Below are 24,473 nucleotides of genomic sequence, written 5' to 3' on the forward strand. Positions count from 1 at the left end.
AAGACTTTGCAGCAATAAGCCTGGAGGACCTTCGAGGGTTAAAGAGGAGGAATTTGATTTCCATGCTTGCTTTCCCTCCTCCCCCTGCCCAGCCCTAACCCATGCTAACCAGCTGGTGAGAGAAAGGCAAAAGCCATCCTCCTCTACTTCCATCCCTGGGGGAGCACATCTCCATGCATGACTTCCAGACTCATGAGGGATGCCCAAAGGCATCTTCTCCCAACACTGCCAGAGTTGCAGCTGAAGGCACCGTGTTGTCATCGTCATTTGTGCTCCTCAGGCTTTCCTCTGCACTGGGGCTTGTATCCTCCTTGGGAAAGAAAAGAAACTACTCTCCCTTTCTGAGTTTCATCTTTCTATGCTTCTGCACGTGATAACATCAACAGACAAGAATTCTATTCTGGAAAACTGTTTCTCATTGACCACAGGGGACAACTGAATCTTCATGTTAACTTCAGTGCTGGACTTCCCAGGCAGCCGTTTGCTGCCGGAGCCTGAAACAAGGAGTGAGGATGGCACATCAAAAAGATAAATTAATTCTTGGGCTGGAATTTCTCTCTGATTTTTCTGTGTAAAGACCAAAGAGGTTGAGACGAAAGGGGTGCTAGAGCCTGGTCAGAGCCTGCCTGAAGACAGGTGTTTGCAGTGCTGCCTTCACTGCATAAGGACTGAACCTGACCAACCCAGCACCAGAAACAGGCTGTTTACCTTGCTTAGGTCCTCCCCTTAGCACACCTCCCCTCTACTCTCAGAGCCAAGCCTGCCTTTTCCATTTCTGTCTTCTGTTTCACTTTCCCTGGGCCTCCAAAGCTCTGGACACCACATCCCTCCCCCGGAAAGAGGATAGAAAAATACTGGGAGGTTGCTGCTCTATTATAACTTGGCAGCTGCTAGCTCTGTGCGTCCATCTTCCTCCACTCCTCTCTCCCCCACTGTTAGATTTGATTTCATAAATAAATACCCTGCATATTGACGTCAGTGTAGGCCTTGAGAAATAATACTCCTGCCGCTTTCCTCGCTAAGCATGGGGAACGGAGGGGAGCGGGAGGAGGAACAGAAGCAACAACGTCTTGGAAGATGAAGTCTTAATATTCTCTTAATTGCCTCCCTCCCTTTGCAGCTATGCCCCAGCTGTGAAGAAAACAAAGATTACCATTATCGGTGTGCCCTTCTGGCTTGAGACAGGAAAATCAAGCGTCTAGAATTCCTGTTCCTGGTGGGGTGGGGTTTTTTCAGTGAGGGAGGGTGATGCGGAGATACTCTGTCCTAGACGTTGGAGGCGTACTCTTAGAGGTCCCTGTGCTGCTCACCTGGAACTCAAGAAAATTTTACCTAAAATGCTGGCAGAGCTTGGGTTAGTACCTTGTTGAAATGAAAGAGACAGCTCCTCCATCCAGGGAGAGAAGGCAAAAGACAGGGCTGTCATTAGAACAGGTGCCATCACGTCTGGCTTCATCTGGTCATTAGGAGATGTTTTCTAGCCACCAGAAGTGGTAAGACAGCCTTGGCCTGCCAGTAGAGGCAATGAGACAAGAAATCTGGATGCTTTGGGGAAGATCTCTATTAATAAACTATTTACATTTTTTTTATAATGTTTGTTTGGGATAACAAGCTTTATATCAAGGGCCCTGGGTCTTGACTGCCTTCCTAAATCAGTTCCTTTCGAGTTTGACATAGCTGAGGCATGTGGTCTTGCACAGGAGCATGGCCTTCATCTAAACAGACCGGTGGGAGGACAAGGAGGCACTTTTCCCATGGAAAAGCAGGGAAATACTTTGCTTTACATTGTAGTAATTGATATTATTTCATCTCACTGCCCTATAATCATGAGCTATGCTCTTTCTACAGCTGGCCAACAAAGCAGCACAAACACATCCCTGAAACAGGTGAGAGCTTTGAAAAACCAGTACAAACTGAATTTCTCTCTAGTCATTTTGAAAAGCGAGGGGTGTGTTTTATTGCTGGTGAAAGGGTGCGAGTTCTGCACTGATCTCTGTGGCTGCTACCTGTGAATTACTCAGATATTTGAATAGTGTCTTTTTTCCATCCAAAACTGTGGTCTGCTTAATCCCTTCTGGCCAGTGCTGTCCTTTGGAGAACGCCCACGGAGATGGATGCTCTAGCTGGGTGCTCACCTCCAGTCACTGCTGCGGGCTGAGCTTGTCCTAGAAACCCAAACCCAGAGCTGCAAGCAGCCAGCTCGAGACCAGCCCACTTTGAGTGTCAACTTCAACCTCCCATGCTGACTGAGCCAAAAACCACCCTAGTTCAGAGATTTCCTGCCCGGAGGCTATTGCTGGTGGCTGAGCCAGTGCCCGGCAGGTTGGAAACCTCAGTCTAGTGTTGGCAGATACAAGGAGAAGGCAGGGAAAGAGGTTCTCGCAGGGCGCTCTGCAAACGCTGACATGATTTTAATGAGCAAGTGCATTCCCTGGGATGTGCGCCGCTGGAAGCGCAGCAGTGAAGCGGGCTGAGACTCCTGCCAAGACCCGTGCCTTTCCAGCAGGTTGAAGTCATGTCTGCCACAGCGTGCTGCCCACTGACAGCCAGAGCATCCTTCAGCACCCTGGGGGGTGACTGCCACCCCTAGCCCCTCAGTGGCAAGGACAGACCCCTTCTAGGACACGCCATCTTTTTGTCCTTGCAAACCAGGGGTCTCCCTTCTCCTGCACTGGGAGCTCTGGAATTGCTGTTCTACCCCGTGCTTGGGGTATTTTACAGCTCACCTGCTGTTTAAATAAAGTGGGTGGAAAAAAAAAAGCTATCAGATGACAAGAGGTGGTTATGACTGCTTTGCTTTATTGATACTACGTTACAAATGAGAAGTACAATAGGTGCAGAAATTGCCTGAGTCTTGCCCACCACTGAGTGCATGCAAGTGAAATAAGCCACGTTACATCAGCACCTTTCCCAGGCCTCCCACAGCCACGTGAAATGTCAGTGGACGGTAATACATGCAACAAGGGAATCAGGTATATTTTGAAAAATAACAAACACAGTTCTTCCCTCCATCTAGTGTGGCTAGGTACATCACTAAAAGACCGAGCTTTTGAGAGCAGGCAGAATGGAAGGGGTGAAGCTGCTGTGAGATACAGAGGTAGAGCAACCAGGAGGCTCAGTCCATCCCGATGGCACTAGTACAACTCACTGAAAGCTAGGAAAACAGCTCAGCTGCTTTCTGGATAAAAAAAAAAAAAAAAAGCTAAGAAATTATGCAGAAGGGAGAAAAAAGGGTGGAAAGTATATGGTGGTTAGTGGTTTTTTTCCCCCTGTATCTCCCTTTATCCGAAGCCAGAGACATTAATTTACATACCTTGTGAAGACTGTGGCAACTGCCATACAGCAAGTTGCACCTTCCCTCTTTCCCAGTATCCCTGTGTGTTTCCCAGACACACTGGTAAAGTGCCCTCTGAAGAGATGCTTTATGCAAAAACCATTTGCCCTTTGCTTCCTGCAGAGCTGCACGATAATACTGTGACCCAGGGTCCAGAGCTGGAGTTGGGCTAGAGTGCCTTTCCCCATCCTTCCCACGGCTCTAAGCAGCATTTAAGACTTCTCTGCTGAAACAATCCTTTGCCTCCCCACCCTCTTGCACGTCAGCAGAGCAGCAGGTGGAGGTCCCTGGACCAGCTGGTCTAGACATGGAGGCATGCTGGGTGCCCAGACCTGCCGGTTGTCCCTCCCCAGGGATCCCAGCCGGTCACTGGTGCAGCCTCCTGTGTGGCTGTAATCCAGCAGCTGAGCACTTGGCACTGTGTCGGCATGAGAGGCACCACAACAAAAATCGGAGTCAATTCTGCCCATCCATCTGAGCAAACACGGCATCCTGGGTTTGTTCTCAAGCCTGCAGCCTGAGATTTCTAGGCTAAGCCTGTGATCTACCTACCAACCTGCAAAGAGGCTTCGCAGGCAATACAAGAAACAGGAGCTGAAGCAAAGGTCCGGTTCAATCCAGCCTCCCACCCACTGGCCAGGACCGGGGTCGGAGGTCCCTGTGGATGCTTGGGTCTCCTCACAAGCGAAAGCAGTCCTTGCCAAGCCAAAAGGCAGGATGGCACATTTTGAACAGTCTGCTGTTATCTAAAAACCTACTGAGCTGTGCTGGTCTGGCCTCATGGTGGCCCATGACAGGATAAGGCAGAAAGGAGGGTCAAAGCTGAGCTGTGCTTGGAAAGAGTACCATCACCCTTACGGTACTTCCAGCATTGCTGCTTTGCTCTCCAAGGGATGCAGGCAAGAGGTTTAGCTGAAGTGTTGCTTGGTTCTTAATCATCTCTAAATGTCCCCCATGATAGCGGTTTACACAGCAAAGAACAGAAAGGGACCAAAGCTGCCAAAGGCAGAATTTCCAGCAGTGGCCACCAGAAGCACTGACAAATCCAGTCCTTGCTGGGCACTTTTTAGCACAAAGCCAGCCAGACGTCTGCAGCAGGCGGTGGGACAGGGACACCCTCTCTCCACCTGCAAAAAAGGACATGTCCAAAGGAAGCATCCAGCCCTGTGTCTGTACAAAAACCCTCCTGACCAACCACAAAAATCCCACGAGGAAAAACTCTCTGAAATTTTTTGTTTGTTTGTTTTACTGCAAAACTCTAAAAAAAAACCCACCTGGTTTAAAACATGCATTGAGTGCCTAAACCAGCAACTGCGCTTTTGAGGTAGAAAATCTTTTCCAGGCCAAGTTGTCTGGGGCCGGTGGATGGGCTCAGCGAGGTCCGTGCTCAGGTCCCCGACCCCACAGAGAGCCAGAGGTGCTGGCTGTGCCAGTGGGACCGCGCCGGCAGTGCCCTGTCCTGCTGCCTGCGGGGGTCAGGCACCCTGGGGCACTGGTTTGCCCAGCAGCCGCTCTACCATCAAACTGGAAGTGTAGTTTTTTACCTCCCATTTGCACTGGTGCACAATGGTAATATGTGATGAAAAGCAGCTGATCAGGATCCCTAAAATCTTAGGAGAGGCCAAACCTACCCCCAGAAACCAGAGAAGCACCATCTACCAGGAAACCTACCCCGAATACTTTTTTTTTTTTCTTTTTGCTGTTGGTTGGTGCATTTTCAGCTCCCATCCAGCTTTCAGGTCTCTGGGTACAGCCCAAACCAGTACAAGCTAAGCAAATCCCAGCAGCCGCTGGGACGCACCCCCAAATCTTGCCTGGACATACTTTTCCTGGTGTGTTTTGGGGGCACCTGCCACAGGATCAAGGTTTCATGATCCTGTTTAAGGGCACCTCACCCCCTTTGCAGGTTTGGGCCCCAAAAAGAGGAGCTGCAATGTACTTTGTTCTTCCATGAAGAGTGGCACTTGGCATGGCCTTCTTTCCACCCAGCTCTCACCCCAGGAGCAAAAATAAATGAAAAGTAAAAGAAAAAGTCAGGCTTCATATTCTGGATGGATATTTATTTGCTTAACAGATTTTCTTTTCTTTTCTTTTCTTTTTTTTTTTTTCATTTTTTACTTTTTTGGTACAAAGCATCCAGGAAAGCTTTTACTTCTCTTTTTAAAAAATAAAACCTAGGTTTCTTTTAAAAAAAGACACATGAAAAGGAAAAAAAAAGTCAATTATCTGCAATTGCTCTGTTTTTATTCTGCCTTCCCCACCCCACCCACTTCCCTTCCCCATACCCCTTAATTTGGACCAATTTTCATTCTTTTCCATATATATTTAATAAAATAAATAAAGGATTTTCTTTGTTGTGTATTGCAGTGCCATTTTTTTTTTAAACAAAGGCTTCATGGCTCAACATTGCAAGGTAATAACAAACAAAAAGATTATACATTAAAATCCTCCCCCTCTCAAGACTCCCCCTAGCCCTCCCCTTCAAACCACGAAATAGAATACAATTCAAGTAGTCTTTTTTTTTTTATGTTTTAAATGTATGGATATATAAGACAAAGCAAGTACAGAACTGGTTAACAGAGTGTCCCCATTTTATTAGCAAGTGAGAGTATATTAGGGAGATGTAATTGATTCCCCCCCTTTTTACGGTTCCTAGACAGATAATATATATTATTTTAAAACCAACCTATTTTACAGCCCTCTGCCCACCTCTCAAACCCATCCGCTCACCGAGTCCCGAGCCTCAAGCCAGAGACTTGCCGTCCCCCATCCCATGCGGCAGTCCCAGCCCTGACCCCCCCGGGGTGCAGCCCTCCTCCTCCGCAGCCCAGGGCGGGGGCGAGGGCAGGAGGGTGCGGGACAGGGAGGGGGGTCCAGCGAGAAGGATACAAAGGGCAAGAGAAGGAAAAGGAGCTGGTGGGGCGTGGAGCTGATGCTTCTGCAGGGGCTCGGCACCGAGGGCCGCCCGCTCACCGGAGCGCAGTGTGAGTGAGGTGTCAGGATGGGGAGGGAGCAGCAGGTCCCCCGTGGCTCGGGACGCCAAGCTCCACCGGGGGTCTGTGCAGAAGCAGGGCCTCGAGTTGTAACTGGCAACACCTTCACCATTCAAAATGAGTTTGTCTCTAGAACAGTTCCCTTTTAGTCTAAATTGTGGTGGTTTTGTGTTGTTTTGTTTTTTTTTTAAAAAAAAAAAAAAAAAAAGGATGCGTGTGGATGTATTTCTGTGTGTGCGTGCATCTGTGTACATGAGTAACAGCCAACTAGCTCATATGGTCATGACCAAGCTATATTTCAGAAGAGAAAAGAAACACATTTATCACACTTTTCCTAAAACGAAAAGCTAAAATTTCAAGTTCAGTATTCGCTATCTTGTCCTTCCCTCCCCACCCTCCCTTGCTATTTCTGGGTTTCTTCCCTTCCAACTTACTTTAGCACCATAACACATTTTAAACATTACAATCCCTCTTCAGATACTACACAAAATGTCCCATAAAAATAGTGCTTTTTTTGCCAAAAAAGTTATATAATATATTATATATATAAATCAACTAAATCCGTGGCAAATGTGCAATGCAGACGCCTCCTCCATTTAAAGTGAGCATCAGCTCACTTTTTTCTTTTTTTTTTCTTTTTTCCCCTTTCCTTTTTCTTCTCTCTTTCTCGCTTTCTCTCTCCTCTTCCTCTCTTTCTCACGTCATCAATGATTTCAAAAAGGTGCAAGTCGATTTGAATCTTGTAATGAAGCACACACACAAAAATGCAGATGGGGGCTCCTCCTCAAAACTTCTTCTCAGGTATGTTTTTTCTTTTAAAGGTGCAACAGAAAGTTATAAACATAAGAAAACCACAAGAAAAAAAAAAGAAAAACAAAGAAGAAAAAAGTGGGGCGGGAATGAGGCGAAAAAAATATGTCCCTCAATATTTCTCCCCATTTTATTTTTTTTTTCACTTTATTGTCAAGAAAGACATGGAATGGACTCTTCTTCTCAAGAAAAAAAAAAAAAAAGATTAAAAAAAAAATTAACTTCATATCCTTTTTCCCTCTTGCTCTTTCTTTTGTCTTCTGGCGTTGGCACCAGGGATGTCACGCAGCGCCCGGCAGCAAAAAGTTCAAGTGCCAAACTGTCCCTTTGCAAGTACAGGCTTGGAAATACTGGGGGCATGGGGGAATGAAACAGGCCTGGGACATGAAACAACCCTCCCCCCCCCCAAAGGACGATGCCGCGGGAGCGGCGCTGCTGGCTGCCGCCGCCGCCACCCCTCCTTGCTGTGTCTGTTGTTTGGTTGGGGCCGGAGCGGCATGAGGGTGCCCCGCCGCCCCGCTCCGCGGCTCGGGGGCCCCGGGGACGGAGGGGCTCAGGGGCCGGGTCTCACCAGTCCTCCCGCCCTCCCCCGGGAGATCAAAAATCGAGATGGCTGGTCATGGTTCATTTCTGGGGGCCAGCCGTTTCGGGGGAGGCTCGTGCCGCCAGGGGCCTCTGGCTGGGCAGGGAGATGAGGGGACGGTGCAGTGCCTTGGCCTCCTCGGCTGCTTGCAGCCCCTCTGCCTGCCACCGGTACTGGCGAGCCCGCAGGATACCGGGCACCTCCCGCTGCAGCCGTTGGGAGTTCTTCTTCTGCCACACATCGTACTTGGAGTACTTGGCGTGCGAGGGCTTCTGGAAGCTCTCCTACAAGTGGATGGGACAGGAACATCAGCCTCACCACAAGCCTGCCCACCCTCCGAATGGGGGTTTCCCTCTCTGAGCTCCATCCATCCCACAGAAACCTCGCCCCATCCCTGGAAACATCCAAGGTCAGGCTGGACAGGGCTTTGAGCAACCTGGCCGAGTTGAAGCTGTCCCTGCTCACTGCAGGGGGGTTGGGCTAGATGACCTTTAATGGTCCCTTCCAACCCATTCTGTGATCCTACGATCCAGCCCACCTCAGTCCCCCACCTTCTTGCAGGGCACTTGGAACAAGTTGCCAATGGTGGCCATCCCTCAAAGGCTCTGCAGAATCAACAGACCCTGCAGCTGGGGTTTGTCCTCTCCTACCCATGGCCTTCCCATCTTTTCTCTTGTTATTTATTTGGTAAGGGGCCACCACCCTGGCGCAGCCCCCTACCTTGCTGAGCGCTGGCAGCCCTGCCAGGGAGGTGGCGGAGAGGTCACGCTCGGACTTGACGGACTTGGCGCAGTAGGTTTCCAGCAGAGCCAGGTCACAGCTCCGAAAGCAGCACTCCTCCACGATCCCCCGGTTGATCCGTCGGTTATTTCGTCCCACTGGTCTACCTGCAACAGCAAAGACCCCAGTGTTAGCCACCAACCTGGATGGGACCCTCTCCCCGCCTGCATGGCACCCATCCCCTTGCCAGCATCCCTCCACCAGCCACCAGAGACCGGTGATTCCCACACGCTTCAAAAATAGCAGCGATTCTCCCAAACAAGCTGACACGCGCCTGCAAACTGGCCGAGTTTCACGTTAAGACTTTCCCAGACAAATGCCGTTGACGCCAACAGGGCTCCCCGCATGTGTGCGGCACTAACTCCAGGTGTTTCTATGGCAGTGATTTACTCCCCTCCGATACCTCCCGTGCGGGCAGCCATTTCGGGCACAGCTAACGCGAGGAAGCTCGAGCCCAGCCTGGCCGCCAGCACTGCGCCAATTACTGCGACCGTCTCTGATGTTGATCCTGGCAAGTGAATTTTATTAGAAAGAAGCAGCGCGGCGTTGTGGCTGCCAACCTCCCTCTGTCAGGTCGACGCTCAGGCAGGTGAAGCAAACCAAGGCGGCTAAATTTTACCAGATGGGACAGCTCTGAGACAGCTGCAGAAAGAATACAGGCTCCCGCACCTGCCAAGAATAGCTATTAAACTTAATCTTTTAATAAGAGTTCCTCTCCTGTTTCTTCCTGCAGAAGGATGAGAAAGCCTGCGTCCAGTGCAGCAACAGCTGAGTGCATTTCATATCACCTCCTAACGATGGCCAAAGTGCTCTGAAGGAAAAGCTTACACCAGTTTTACTTGTTTTCCTCCCCCTCTTGACGTAAAAGAGATGGGGAAAATTTGAATTTCTGATGCAAAACAAATTTGCTTGGGAATTGTGACTTCCAAAGCGTAAACTGGCCCAAAATGAAAGGATTTTCTCCACGCTTTCACACACGGCACATTATGCGCTTCTGCTGACATGGGGTTTGCAGCCAGGGTTCCGCACGCTGCCCTGAGCAGCAATTCCGAGCGCGAGGTGCTTCGCGGGAGGGGAGCGGAGGCCAGCACCAGTGGGGCTTGCAAACAGTATCCAGAACGGCATCCTGCCCAGGACAATTTGGGCATGGGAAAAACCAAGAGCAAGCGGTGCAAGCACGATGCCTAATGTTGCTCGCCACGCCACGCCACGCCTCCACCTCCCAGCTGGCCTGTGGGAATGCACAAAATGGTCCACATTGGCCCCGTGCACAACCCGCGATCACCCCCCCACATGCCAGATGAAGCAGGCACTCCAAGTATTTGGCCTGGGTGAAGATATAAAGGCTCTGGCTTGCAAGGTGCTGTCCAATTTCCCCGAGGGGTATCCCATCTGGGTGCCCACCCAAAGTGCGTTGGGACAAACTGCAAAGCAGAGTTTTCTGTGCCCGCAGTGCAACCCCACATGTGCAACATAGACGTGCATGTGCAACGCAGCCCTGTCTGCGCAATGCTGGCATGGAAAGCCCCACAGCCATACCTCGCCATGGGCTCTGTAACAGCAAAGCCCCTGCAGCAGGGCACCTGCTCCCCGTTAAAATCAGCCATGCCCCTACCAGGGGGAAGCTGCTCCTCGTGCTGCTCCATGCCGGTGCATTGCCCCTGCAATGGTCATGAGAGCAAACACAGCATTGGGGTGCGGGGTGGTGGGGCAGCTGACTCACACCATGCAGCCCGCTTTCAGGAGTCATTTCAAATGCGCTGTTTTCCACATTCATCCCCTCTGTGCCACCACCCTCCTTTTTCTTTGGAAAAATTTCAGGCATGACCTTTAGCCAGCCCCACGGGAAGGTGAGAAGGACAGTTCCCTCCCACTCAGTGAAGGGAGCACTGTTAAGCATTTATAGAGAGAAAATTAAACTCCTATGGCCAACAAGCATGCCGGATTGGGCCCTCCCTTTAAAGACAGTGCAGGTGTGCTGGGTGCCTGTACAAGTGATGCTGATGCAGGCAATCCAGGCAGCGATGCCCAAGGGAAGGGAGATGGGGGTGAGGAGCCAGACTGGGGGCAGATGCGTGTATTCTTCTATATGTACAAGATGCCCAGCGAGGTCCACTGGAGATGTGCACTGCCACCGACACCCCACACCGTATACAGCCCCCGCTCTGCACCTATTTACCGCAGTGCCCACACCTGCATGCATAGCAGGTTGCTGAAGCATTAGGCTGCTCCAGATAGGCACCCTGAGCATGGGCAGAAGGAGAGTTTGGAAGGAAAAGAGAAAAAATTCAAGTCACCCCCTATTGCTAGCACATCCCCAGGGGGCTGCATTCACACTCCCGCAGAACAGAAGGTTGCACAAGTGACAACATGCACGGTTCAGGAAGAAGCTGAGGTTTTGAAAGGTTACATGTCTCCTCTCAAAAACAGAAGTTGCCCGCTTGCAGCTATGTGTTTGTTTGGAAAGAAGAGGCGAGGCAGGGGGGTGGGGAAACAACAGGCAAAGTGGGACCATTTTCACTGCCTCGCCATCCAGGGCACTTTCTGGCACGGGAGCATGCAGGAAGATCACGGCAGCACGTGTTTGTAAATGCCCAGGTGTGGCACACCAGGGTGAGCTCCCCGCAGGGACCACTGCGGCGGCACAGCCCCTCCCGCACCTTCCCACCCCTGCCCAGCCAGCAGGCACACGCGTGGCCCCCAGCCCCGGCGCGCTGCCCCTTCTTCTCTTGCATAAAGCTGCTGCATGCCGTTCCCCTTGCGCCGCTGCCAGCTCTGCTGCGATGGCCTGATAGGGCACATTTCCCGTTACATAATTGCTCATACGGATCTCGCCAAATGCCAATACAATCCTCTGTGGGAGAGTTACTTTAGGAGGGGAAAAAAAAAAAAAAAAAAATCAAACATAAAACCCAGGAATTTAGTTGCAGAAAGTACCTGGAGACAACAACTCCAGGAAGAGCTGCCAGGACGTTGCTGGTTAACAGCAGTATCACTGCTGACCTGGATTGGGAAAAGCATTTGTTCCATAACATGATTTACACACAGACTAAAGGTTGAATTTCCTGACTTTTGCCCACTGGTGACATCTCACTTTGCCACCACTGCCAAACCCAGGGAGGGTTTTGCCATCCGTCCCTTGCCCGCAGGGGCGAGCTGTGCAGGCAGCAGGCTGTAGCACCACGGGGCGTGCGAGCCACTTCCCATCGCAGCGATGACTGCCTCCTCCCGAGGAAACGCGCTTCCTTGCGGCCTTCGATGAATGGCCACGCTCTCCTTCTCCCCACACTGTGCTCCACCAAAACCTCCCACCGCTCTTCCGAGGGGCCGAGCCCCACAATGTAAAGCCCAGTGATGCAAAGCCCTCCGGCTGCCTGGGGTTCCTCCAGTCCGGCAGCAGGCTATCCCGACAGGGAGAGCTGGGCATCCCAGTGGCGCTGCAAAGCCAAACCCGCTCCCAGGAGAAGCCGGAGGCTGCATACCTGCAGCTCAGCGATGCCTCTGGGCCAGAGGCAGCAGCATTGCCATGGCCATGGGGCGACAGGAGGGTCCCTTTCCCTGGCATCACCACCCTGCTGCTGCGGACTCCCCACCCTCGCTGGGGCTGCAGGGATGCTGCGGGGAGGGGTGCATGGTGCCGGTGCCACCCTGGCCGGGTCCCCTCTCCTCCGGTCAATCAGGCGGCAAGCCGAGTGGAAGGGGACTTTGGGTGTAAACAGTCCCCGCGCCCCTGTCGCAGGAATGTCGGGAGCAACAAGGGGGCCTTTGTGCGGCACCGGGCCCCGTCCCAGTGCCCCCGGCCTGGCCCTCCCCCACCCCGGCACCGCACTTTCCCCCCTGCTTTTTCCTAGTATTATTCGGAGGAGCGGCGGGCGCGCAAGAATGTGCCCCGTCAGCACAAGCGGCTGCAAAGAGCTAAATTCTTATCAGCTGTTGGAAAGGAGGAAACAGGAGCTGTTGTTTACAGAGAAGTCGGACGCCTCTCCCCCTGCAGCCCCTTCTCCCCTCCCTGCCAGCATTGCATGACAGCAACTTCATGGCCCGGGCTTCCTCTCGACCTGCCCCACTTTTTTCACTTGGGGCTGCACTCAGCATCCCTCCGAGCCAAGCTGCCATCCCCGGGGTGGGTGCCAGGGAGCAGGGAGAGGGGGTCCCAACCTTGCCGCCGAGCCACAGCAGGATGCCACCACCTTGCTGGCACCTGCAGGCCAGCCCCAAAAGCCTTGGAAGTCACGGAGGGTAGGAATCACAGCAGAGGTGGAGAGGAGCAAAGCACTCACGGCTCCAGCTGCAGCTCGCCCAGGCACCCCAGGGACATAGCGGGCTGGCGTGGTGTACATCATCATGCCCAGCCTGCATTCTCTGCCGGATCCTGCCCTGTTGGCCCAGTTCTCTGGCAGCCCCAGCTCTCGGAGGAGGCTGCAACATCCCCAGCCCCAGGTGCCTGCCAGCCACAAGACCTCCAAGGGCACCTGGGTGCCAGGACTCACTCCTTGCGCCAGCGGGCAGATGGGCATCCTGGTTATCAGGGGGTGCACCCTCCTCAGTTTAGGTTGCATATGTCCCCATCACCAGGTGCCAGGTGAATGGAACACCATCAGTATGCTGCATCCCCTCACACGGATGAAAACTGCCATGTTTCAGAGCTAGCTTTGCTAGCCAAGTGCTACCTTGTAAGAATGCAGAGCATCATTTAAGTACTTTGATCACCACTGCAGCAGAAAACTGCTAACAGATTTTCATACCATTTTTGGTTTTTTTCAAGATTACCATTCGGATGCTTGCAACAAGCCCCATTCAGCAAGCAGAGCCCACCTGTACCTGTGGGACAAGGCTGCCCAAGGCATTTACCTCCTGTGCAAACAACTCCGTCAGCACAGGTTGCTCATCAGGTTGCATGTCCCATGCTGTGAAGTGCTCATGACAAACCCAAGCGTGATTTTAAGGCATAAACCTGCAATCATGCAACACAACAGTGTCCTGTTGAGCCTATACGGTGACGAGAGTGTAGCCATGAGGGTTTAGGAGTGAAGACAAATACGGCCAGGAGAAGTAATCACATCATAAGGCCAACTGATGGAGGCAGAGGTTAAAAATGAAGCGAGCTGGCAATGTCCAACCCTTGATCAAGTAGAGCCATTGCCCAAACATCATCAGCCCTGCATAGCACAAGCTGGTTAAATGTTGAAGGGGTTAAAATACGGGACTAGGGGGGACTTTGCTTCATCCCCTGGCACCTGGGCTTTCCAGAAGTATTCAAAAAGAAGAAGGGGGAATGGGAGGGGACAAAATAAAAGGCAAGAATCCCCTTGCAACCACCAGACTGGCCACTTGGCACCAAGCAACTTGTCTGCCTTCAAAAGTGTTTTTATTTTGGCTTGGGAGGCTGGGTTATTTGAGGTGAAAGGAGGTCAGTTTGTCCGTAAAACAAAAGCCCCATTCCCTTTCATCCCCAGAGAGGGGGAGGAGGGAAGAGAAACCACGGAAGGGAGACGGATGCTCTTCTATATATAGAGGGAGAGGAAGAGGTGTGAGAGCAGGAGAGGAGCTCGCCTCGCCGGTAACGCCAGCCCCGGATCCGCTGCCGTGGCCAAGCTCCGGCGCGGGGCCCGCTGGCCAGGGGAAGGTGGAAGGGGGAGATGAGAAGAGGAAGGGCAGCTGACATGCAAACCCTCGCCACTCGGCTGGGTCAGAGGAAGGAAGCATGCCCAGGGTGTCCCCAAAAGCGCCGCCTGCCCGCAACACCCGAGGGGGCCATGAAACCCCCCTGCTGCTCAGCCGGGACGGGGCAGGGAGATGGCCCCCAGCTAGCTGCAAAGCCCCCTGCAGCCCAGCTGCCAGCCCAGAATCACACAGCACAAACCCTGGCTGCTGCTGGATGTGGAAGCCCTGTGCCTCTCCCTGCCCAACCTCAGCAGACAGCATCAGCCAAGCCTGGCTGGGCATCCGGTTGGGAAGGACATCCCAGTTGGGAAGGGACATCCTGGGTCATCTCCTAACTTTGCAGCGCCCTGTTCCCTGCACAGGCAGACTGGGATAAAAGGGAGCCTGGCTCTGGACTCCACTGCTCCAAAAAACACCCTGTTACTTAAAAGTGACTTTTTAATTCCTTTTCCCAGGGCAGAGGCACAACTGCCAAGTGCATGGCACCATGTACAGCTGGTATCTCCATCCCCTTCCCCCCACCTGGCTTTGCACCTTCACTGTAGTCAGTTCCTCTGCGGTTCAGTCCTCTGCATGCAGCAAGACACCAGGTCTTCCCTCTCCCAAGCAGAGCAGGGGACCGAAACACCAGAAGATGTCACACTCGAGGCACCTTCGCCCATAGACTACTGAGCATCCATCGCTACTGGTTTACTCCTCCTCCTCCCCGTTTACCAGCTAAGCTAGTGCCAGAGGTCCAAATCCCCAGAGCAGCCCGGCTGGAAAAGCCTGCTTCAGCCAACTGTCCTGAAGCCACCAGCACCCTGTGGACAACAGCAACGCTGCATTTTTTTGCACTAGATGTGCTTTGAAAGGGTAAGACATCACTCTTCAGCAACAGGTTCACCAGCAGGTAGCCAGGAGGCCACAGAGTATTTTGGGAGCAGCCTAGAAGCTGCTGCTAGACCCAAGCAAAGCCTGCTCGGAAAGGCTGGGCGCTCATCTCCCTGCCTGCTCTCAGGATGCAGCACTTGGGCAGCAAGGTTTAAAAATGAGCCAAGGCCCCAGCTCAGCAGAGAGCTGCCTGCAGACATCCTCGTTCTGCTAACGACTTGCCCACATCGCAGGTGAGCCAGCCACCTATGGCTCCCCAGCAACATTCAATCTTCCCAAGCATCAAATGCAGGATCCAGTTCCTCCATGGGGCTAGACAGTCCCCAACATCGGCGCGAGGTGGGTGCACGTCACCCCGAGCATGCCGCTTTTCTCGCCCCTCTCCTGCCACGTATGAGGCAATCATGAGAGCACCAGGCTGAGAAACCGGTCCTCTCCCTCCCAGCCCTGCTCCACCAAAGCAAGGCGTGGGGTGGGGGCAGCATCCCACCCGCTGCTGGCAGCTGCCTGGCACTTACTGAAGTAGAAGCCCCTGTCCCCGCAGACAAACTGCAGTGTGTCCACCAGCTCCCCGCCGCAGAGGGTCTCCGCCGTGCCGTATGCCGCGGCTGAATCCAGAGCATAGGCCAGGAAAGCCAGCAGCAGCAGCAGCATCCGCCTCGCCGCACACATCCTCTGCACCTGGGGACAGAGGCACAGCGTTAACATGAGAGACCCCTCTCTGCCACCTCCCACAGGCAATGCCCCCCGCCCACAGTGCGCCTGGGGTCTGATGCCCAGGCATGTCAGGGTGCTGCAGGCAAGGACCGGCAGCACAGAGCCGGCCACCGGTGCAAGGCTGGCTCCCCGCGCTCGCCCCGCCGCTCTGATCGGGTAAGGTTTGCACTGAAGCAGTTTTTCCATTGGAAAATCCCACTTCAGCCTACCTCTGAAAGGTTTTTATTCCCCCTTTCTCTTTCAACCACATGATTGTTTTATTTTTTTCCCCCCCTTTTATATGGGCAATCATTCAAACAATTATCAGGAGGTGTTTTTAATTTCATTTCCTATGACAGGCTTTCAGGCCCTACCTCAGCACACATTCCCCCGAAGCAGAAACAAGTGAAAGTTTCAATCTGTCCTCGAGCTGCTTTTGAGGAAAGCTGGATTTTGCCAGGAAGCGGCGGCCTTCAGCCCGCGCACGCAAGACACTGGCATGGCCGAGGCTCAGGCAATCAAAGGGCTGATTGCACAAGCCATGTTTGCTGACGAGAGTTGGGACCGAGAAGACATCCCTCAGGAGCAGAGCACTCCCACGGGAAATGCACCTGAGGCATCACCAAGGAGGGCCAAGGGGGTATCAGCCAGTGCAGAGGAATAAAAAAGAAACTCCCTGGATATTTTCTAACTAACCCCAAGATTTCCCTGACTCGGCTCCAGCAAACAGCTTTACCTCCCTGTCAGCTTTGCAGGTGTAAAGCGAGGGTGCTATTGCCTCACTGGGTAAGGTGAAACCCATGGATGGCTCAAGGCGTTACAGCCCCCCCAGTGATGAGCATCACTGTATAGATACAGCCAAATAATGATGGTGGCCAGACCGGCCAGCTCAAAATGAAGAGGAGAAGTGTGGCAAAAACAGCAGCTGCTTTGGGGCAATGCTACATGTCAAGCAGAGCACCCCCTCTCCTTGCTAATGTTCAGCCAAGACACTGGGGTTCACATCCAGCCTTCATCACCATAGCATCTGAGCAACTCGAGAATAATATCAGTTAATGAATATTACCTCACCCCCCCGGGATGCTCGGAGATGGAGCCGAAGCCCAGGATAGATTAAATGACTCGCCCAAGGTCACGGGGGAAGTCTGCAGCGCAGCCAGGAAATTAGCCCAGCTCCCCCGGGGCACCGCTACAGTCCTGCCAGCAATAAAGCCACCCTTGCTACCAATCTTTTACTAGCACATAGCTCAAATCGTCGCTGCTAGCAAGCAATGCACCATGCTTACAAGTTGTGAGCTCTTCTGAGCAGCAGGAGGGCAGGGATCAGTAGCAAGAAAAGCCAAAACAGAGGCTGCAAGGTCTGGGTAGGCTGAGGGAGGCATCCCCCCCCCCCCGGCATGAGCTCCGAGGCCCATCCTATTGCTCAGTCTGTGCTGGCAGAGACCACCAAGGCTGGCAAAACCCCTCCAGAGCTCTGGACAGAGAGAGGCAGCAGCCCTGGGAACAAACTGCACTCAAACCAGCAAGTGATGGGACCCCGGACCAGGTTTTCCCATAGCACCAGTCCCCTTCGGCATGGCTTTGGTCTTATATCACACTAGGAGCAGGAGGTCAGCACCGGGTTATGACTGCACTGTGCTGCCAGGCTGCAGTGTTTTGCCACCGACACCTTTGCACCTTGATTTTTTTTATCAAGTGGCTGATGGGTGTTCTCCAGGCCCCCCTGGCATGACTGCAGCATCACCCTCACTGCTTGATTCTTGCTGGCCCCTGGTGCAGCAGCATCAGCTGCCAGATCTCCACCTGGTGAGGGACCAATGATCCCACTCCCTTTCCTCCTCCCGCCCCCCACAGGCCCTTTTCATCTTTTTGTACATGCAGCTCCTGATTGCTGGTGTACCATGGGCACAGGTAGCACCAGCAGCTCATTGCCGGGGTGGCAGATGTGTGCCAGCCAGCTCCGCCATCAAAGCTGCTGACGCGGGACTTCAGGACACCCAAATAATCCCCCATCCCTGATTAGGCTCATGCTGGCTGTGAGCACTGTGGCTAATGAGCAGGGCTGTGTGCTGAACACCCCCAAGCCAGAGCCAGCTCCCCAGAAGGGACTTGCTTGGTGGCATGGGTGACAATCACAGTCTTTCCTCCACATTCAGTCTAAAGGAAGGGGGTGAGATGCTCTGAAGCAAAAGGAAAGTGAAGTTTTGTCAGCGAGGCGATATCTGATGCTGGGGAGAACTGATACCTTCTGTGGAAAAAAAACCTGTGCTCCTCAGAAAATACCTGCCCCTGCACAACCCGCGCCGCAAGCCCAAGGCAGCCTCCGGCAGCCTTCCCTGCCTCCACTGAGAGCTATTTTAGGGTGCCCCACACACCCCATAACTCTGGCCAGGAAGCCCCCCTGAAGCCACGAGGACAGGAACGGCCCTGACGCTGCCAACCAGAGCTGGGCTAACGTGGAGGTGCGCGATGCAATGAAGTGCCCCCTGTGCCCAAAAAATCAAGTGCCGGCCCTTTTCACCGATGTCACCTTGGTGTCTCCTCACTGCCTCCAGCAGCCATGTAATGAGAAACCAGGCAGCAAAGCAAAAAGCATCTTTATTTACTACCCGATGCAGCAGTTCCTCTCCAGCTTGATGGAGCTGCAACCCAACCCAACCCCACAAGCCCTTCCCTCTTGCTTTGGCCCTACTGACTTGCAGAGAAAAGCCCCCAGGCTTCACCCAAAGGCTAGACAGGCTCCCAGGGTGCCATCACCAGCTCGGTGTATCCCGATGACCTTTCAGTCAATCCTTCGCCCCTCCTGGTCCTCCTTAGCAGGGATGAGCAGCACCCATGCAGGAGAGCTCACACCTGCCCCACCGCAGCTGCCGGAGACAGCGCTGCTCCCTGGAATGAGGTGGCACAGCGTGGCTGGGTACCCACAGCCCGTGACCCGGCACAAGCACAGGTTGCACATGGCTTCACCAAAGCCAGCTCAGCATCGTGAGGCAAAGCCCTGGGAACCGCTCCTAGCCTTCACTGGAGACGTGGGACAGCACTGCTTTTGGTTTCTAGTCCAAGCATCAGGGCAGGGACAGCCCCCTCAGCTGTGAGACAGGAGTAAATTCACACCAACAGCTGGAAGAACCTTCAGTATTTACTAGAAAGCCTCTCTCACAAGATGTCAAAGGGATAAGGCAGCAAGAGGTAAGTGAGGCGCTTTCCTAAAGGACAAGATCCCATCTCTGCTGAGAGAGACGCTACGCCCCACCAAAGTTTCCTTCTTGCCAAAGCAGGTTGAATCAGCCGTGCCGGCTGCTGTTCCCCCTCACGTGCCTGCAGAGAGCCCGAATGCCTCGGGATGCTGCTGTAACCAGGGCTGGTAGGAACGGCAGCGCCAGACGTGCCAGGTGCCCAACAACCCAACCACCAGATTCCTCCTAACGAGGGCTCAGACCCCACGCAGTGTGCACCAGGGTGATGCAAGAGGAATTTCTCGGTTGCACAGGTGCCCTGTACCATTCTGGGAATTGCACCTGAATCTCCCCTGAATAATCCACCCCTGAGAGCAACCTTCTGGGTGCAGGAGTGGCTCAGAGGAGCCATCAGAGCCTGCTGCTGGCCTTTCCTTGCCTGGAGAGAGTCTGCTTTGCTCTCCATGCTTTGTGTACCTCTCCTGACTTCCCCGGTCCCCCCTGCAAAGCCAGGCTGCTGCTGGAGCCAGCTTGCTGCATGCGGGATGCTGCTGCTGCCCTGGGGCTCCTGTGTATCCCCACCTCGCAGCAGGTGCTGCTGCACCCATGGCCGGGGACACCCAAACCCCTCTCAGCAGCCCCCAGCCAGTGGGGATGCACCAGCAGAGGGTGTCCTCTCGGGGTGGCTGCGGAGACAGCCCGAAGGCAGGTCTGCAGGGAAACCACCCTCCCACCCGAGACCATTATAGGATTTTTTTCAGGATTTCCTGCAGAATCAGCTATCCAGATTCCTGCAGATCTCTGTCCAGCTGCCGGGGAGCTGGGGGCCAAGAGGCCACAATGCGCTACAAGGCCCAGTTGCCAATCTCAGAGGACAGCTTAAGCATCCCTTGCATCCAGGCTTGCACTGACCCAACGAAACCACAGTGCCTCTCTTGGGCAACAAACATCTCCCCAAAAATGGAGACTAAACCTCCTGTCTGACCTAATTCCTCCTTCAGTCTGGCCTTCATTACAATTTAATACGAACAGAACAACGTAGGAGGGAATTGACAGATGGCCCAGTCTGCAAAATTTGGATTTGGACAGCAAAAAGAAAAAAAAACCCCAAAAACAAAAACCAAAAAACTTGCTTCTTTGTGGAGCAGTGCAGCGTTTGAAAGGGAGCAGGGCAAAAATTCACTGGCCCAAACCCAGTGGCATGCACAGGAGGGGAAAACCCCAGTTTGCACATCCCAGCCTCCATCACTCCTCCGCCCCTCCAAAAAGAAGCGGGCACGCTGCTGCTTCACTGCTCCGGTGATCGCCTGTGAGAGACACTGAGCATCCCTCCCTCCGCGTTACTCCTCGGTGGGCAGCCCCGGTGGCGTGGGGAGCTGACCCGGTGTGGAGCACAGCTCTCCCGAGAGGCAGGACATGGGTGCGTGCCAGCCTCACACGTGCTGAGCGAATGCCACCCCCTGCCCACGGGCAAACCTTGCGTGGGGCACCGGGCCACCGTGCCCCAAGGTGCCAAGGCAGCACAGGGCCAGCAGGGAGAGGCAGGTGCCTTGGCAGCCAAAACCCACCCAGGGGCTGCACCTCGGGCAGAGGCGCAGGGCTGAGGCACTCAGCGATACCCGAAGGGAGAGGAGCCACCGCGTGCTGTGCCGCAGAAGAGCCTCCCTTTTCATCTTAAAAAGAAAGGAGGAGATTTCCAGCCCACGGCTTGGAAGAAGCAAGCTTCAAAACACAAAACTTTCGACTGCCGAGCTGTCAGGCGAATAAAAGCGACCCCAGGACCAGGGGTTTTGCTGTTTAGCTCAGGCTTGAAAAAGATAAAACCCTCGTGGTTCCTGGCACCATGGCTCGCATGACATTTTATATGGCTGAGGTTGTCAATGCTGCTACTATTTTTAGCCCTCGCTTTTTTGTCTTCACTGCTGGTCCCCATCGCCCCACTCTGCCCCATGCCGGGGGTCACCTTCCCGCACCTCCCACCCTGCGAGCAGGGAGAGACACCTGCCTCCTGTGCCCGCGGACAGGGGCTGGGGAGCGCTGCCCGCGCCCCCCGTCTCTACGTGCCACAGCAAGAAACTACCATAGCTGTGGAAAATCAAGCTGAAAAAGGTGAATGGGGTATTCAGTACCATTTACTCACCCCCACTGGGGAGTAAGGGTGTATTGCACAAATTTTGGTATGCAGCCCAGAAACGTTTGATTTATTGCATAAAAAAAAGGAAATGCAATCTTGCTTAACTCTTCTAAAGACAGCTGGCAGGACCCAGCGAAGGGATTTAAGTCCATTTTAGTAGCCTCACTTAACTCCTCTCTTTATTGTTCCTCTCTCCCCTTCTGTGTTCCCATCCAAAACCTAGAGTGTATCAGGGAAAGTTAACAGCAAGTTAAGCTGTTAAATCAGAAATTGTGGTGACTGGAGTCTACTGGCAAGTGATATTCCCACAACACGTTGAACTTGCTTTACGTCTTGGCGGAGTGGCTTTAACCCTTTCAGAGCCGGGCTGCAGCCCTGAGGCAGATTTCTTCCCCCAGTGCTCCCCACCTCTCCTGATCTGTCACGCAAACTGGTCGAGGGAGGCTGGTAACATCCTTGGCCCGCTAAGCCACACAGCAGCCTTTAAAAGCGAAGACAATCCAAAGAAGGTTTGGAGAGGTCAGTCCCAGGACACGAGCAGGGAGAGAGAGTGTGGGACACTCGTAGTGCTCACTACGCACTGCTGGAAACACACCAACTCCTTGGTCCCTCTAAAAAATAAGACCTCACCTGCTGTGTTTGCTTTATTTAAATAAAGAAAAGTACAGGAACGCTTTTCTCTGGGTGGTCCACGAGGCAAGCCAGGCTTGCACCAAAGCCTGTAGGAATCAATGGGAAGACACGCACTGACACCTCCGGGTTGCCTGGTCAAGGCAGCAGCCCTCCAGCCGGGCTGCAAAAAGGATCACCTGTCAGAAAAAAGCGCTGGGACACACACGCAGACACATTTCAGCTCTCAGGTTTCATGCAGCAGTGGGAGGGGACCCACGGTGTCAAATCTTTTATCCCTTAATGAATTTTCACAGGAGCTGGGATAGCCCCTTTGAAAGGCTGAGTGAACTTGTGTGGGTGTCAACAACATGGAGCAAGATTTACAGCTCTGACCCATTCACACCCCACCAAAATTGTCAAGTTGGGTCCAAAACAGCTCAGTGAAGCTCAAACCAGAAATGTCAGCTGGTTTTATTCCTCCAGATGTCCTTAGCACAAAGTCACCCTCACAAAACCCCACCACCCAGGCTCCTCAACTCCACTTTAAATCAAGGCAAGAGGAGGAATAAAAAAATCCCAGCACGCTGAACCCTGCACAGCAAAAGGAAAAACCACACACACACGCACCCACAGATGCAAACCGACAACAAATAAACCCGAAGAAAACCAGGCCTTCGCCTCCCAGGCACATCCCTGCATTTGGAAGAAAACTACACACTTTGTCTGGGAAGCCTTGACTCGGGTTGAGGTGTCTATTTAAAACCGCCCACACAAACGTTGTTTTTACACTCGATTGCTCCACGCCGCCCGAGTGAGACCTGGCGTATCAGAAACCCGCTCCAGTGCCACTGGCTCCAGGCAAGGCAACCACATCTGCTGGTACAGTTACGCTAAATCCGCGTTTCCTCATGTGCCCCAATTCCCTACTGCTCAACAGAGTGCCAAAACCTTTCCAAGTTGCGCTCTTAAAACAATTACTGTAGGGAAAAGCAATTGGGAAGAAAGAAGAAGAAGAAAAAAAAAAAAAAAATCACACAAACTCGAAGGCTGCATGCCAACCATTAACTCTAACTCCATTTTGGCTTCGCTTTCTTGTTTTTCCTCTCTGTATTTCTATCCCTCCGAGACCGAACGCACCGCAGTGTTTTGCAGAAGCGAGTTGGATGCTCTGCCCGGTGTCCGCAGCTGGCGCCCCGTCCGTCCCCTCCCGCTCCCACGGCCACCCCGCCTGACCCCGCGCCGCCCGGCCCCGCACAGCCGCCCACCAGCCCCGCACCCCCCGCCGCCGGGACGCGGAGCCGCGTACCCCCCGCACCCCCGCACCCCCCCGGGGCTGCCCCGCGCACCCCCCCGGCAGCGGGGCCGCCCCGCCAGCCCGCCGGCCTCCGCTGGGCCGGCTCTCGGGGTCCCTCTAGCGACACGCGTGGGAACGGCGCGCAGCGGGCTCGGCGCGGCACGGCACGGCACAGCGCGGCTCTGCCTGGCACGGCAGGGCTCTGCCCGGCACGGCGCGGCACGGCTCTGCCCGGCACGGCAGCGCTCTGCCCGGCACGGCGCGGCACGGCTCTGCCCGGCACGGAGCCCTGGGGCTGTGCCACCGCGGGCAGCGCGGAGCGGCGCGGAGCGGCGCTTACCTTGGCGCTGCCGCTGCTGCTCTCAACTTGTGGCGGCGGCGGCGGGCCGGGGAGGAAGGCCGGCTGCCGGCAGCGCTCATCCGTGGCTGCCCCGGCGCTTGACATGCTGCTCTCCTGCCCCGGCAGCGATCGGGCTCGGCTCGCCTTCCCCGCGCCCTGGCTCGCTCTCCTCGCCTTGCCTTTTTGGTATGTCAGGTCCCTGCTGGATTTTGTCTGAAGGATGTTATTTTGTTACGATCAGGTATTTTGTTATTCTAGAGAGCGAGCGAGCGCTTTCCTTCTCTTTTTTCTCCTCCTTTCCCCCCCCTTTTTTTTTCTTTTCTTACCCCCCCCCTTTTCCCCCCCCCCCGCTCTTTTCCTTCTCTTTCTCCTCCTGCTTTGGCTGCCCCTTGGGTGGCGCTCACTTTTGTGTTTACTGACTGCGTCCCCCCGGCCGGGGCGCGGGGCCGGCTGCCTGGCTGCCCGCTGCTCCCGGCTGGCTGCCCCACGAGCGCGGAGACAGGCAGGGCGCTCCGGCTGCCCCCCCTTTTATACCCCCCCAGTGGGCATGCTCTGACTTCCCCGGCGAGCACCAGCCCGGCCACGCAGCCAATAATGTTGCAGAGCGGTCTAACCCCCTCTCTTCCCTCCCTCCCTTCCTTCTTCCCTCCTTCTCCCTCGTAACCCTCCGGAGTCCAGCTCGGGGAGGGAAGAAGGGACAGAAAGTTTCTGCCGCACGGTTCCTTCGCGGGCTGCTCCCGGGTGGGGGGCTCTGACCCACCGCGGCCTGCCCCGGGGGGCGGCGGGGGGCTGCGCGCATCCCCTGCAGGTGAGGGGAGGAGGAGGGGGGTCCAAGCCCCAAGCCCCTGCCCGCAATGCTGGGGGGGGGGCACCCGGGGGGGGCACCCCCGAGAGCCTCTAGCTGCCCGAAGGCGAGCCCCCAGCCCTTGGGGAGGGGGGGGGACCCGGGGGGTCGCCCAGCCCGTCCCGCGTTCCAGGCTGTCTCTAGGCGCGCCCGGGGCACAGGTGTCCGCGCCGCCCGCCCGGCCCCGCACCGGCCCCGCACCGCTCCTCAGGGCCCCCCGGCTCGCCCGCCTGCTCCGCAGTCCTGGCCCGCCTCACTCGCCCCGGGCGAGTCCCCGCCTCGGCAGAAGCGAGACCCGCATCCCCCCGCCGCCGGGCAGCACCGCTCGGGCCCGCACCCA

General features: G+C 54.5%; 1 protein-coding gene across 1 annotated transcript; it reads right to left on the minus strand.

Annotated features, from left to right (window-relative positions):
• Positions 1-5,907: 5,907 nt before the first annotated feature.
• IGF2 (insulin like growth factor 2) lies at positions 5,908-23,803 on the minus strand. The gene is made up of 5 exons (XM_056354554.1): positions 23,694-23,803; positions 23,290-23,502; positions 15,556-15,718; positions 8,441-8,607; positions 5,908-8,004 (listed from the first exon to the last, which is right to left on the minus strand). Exons 2-5 carry the CDS (start codon positions 23,392-23,394, stop codon positions 7,762-7,764), a joined length of 678 nt encoding a protein of 225 aa, XP_056210529.1. The 5' UTR covers positions 23,395-23,502; positions 23,694-23,803; the 3' UTR covers positions 5,908-7,761.
• Between the last annotated feature and the right edge of the window lie 670 nt (positions 23,804-24,473).

This window comes from Falco biarmicus, chromosome 10, assembly GCF_023638135.1.
Source record: "Falco biarmicus isolate bFalBia1 chromosome 10, bFalBia1.pri, whole genome shotgun sequence".
Taxonomy (NCBI): Eukaryota; Metazoa; Chordata; class Aves; order Falconiformes; family Falconidae; genus Falco; species Falco biarmicus.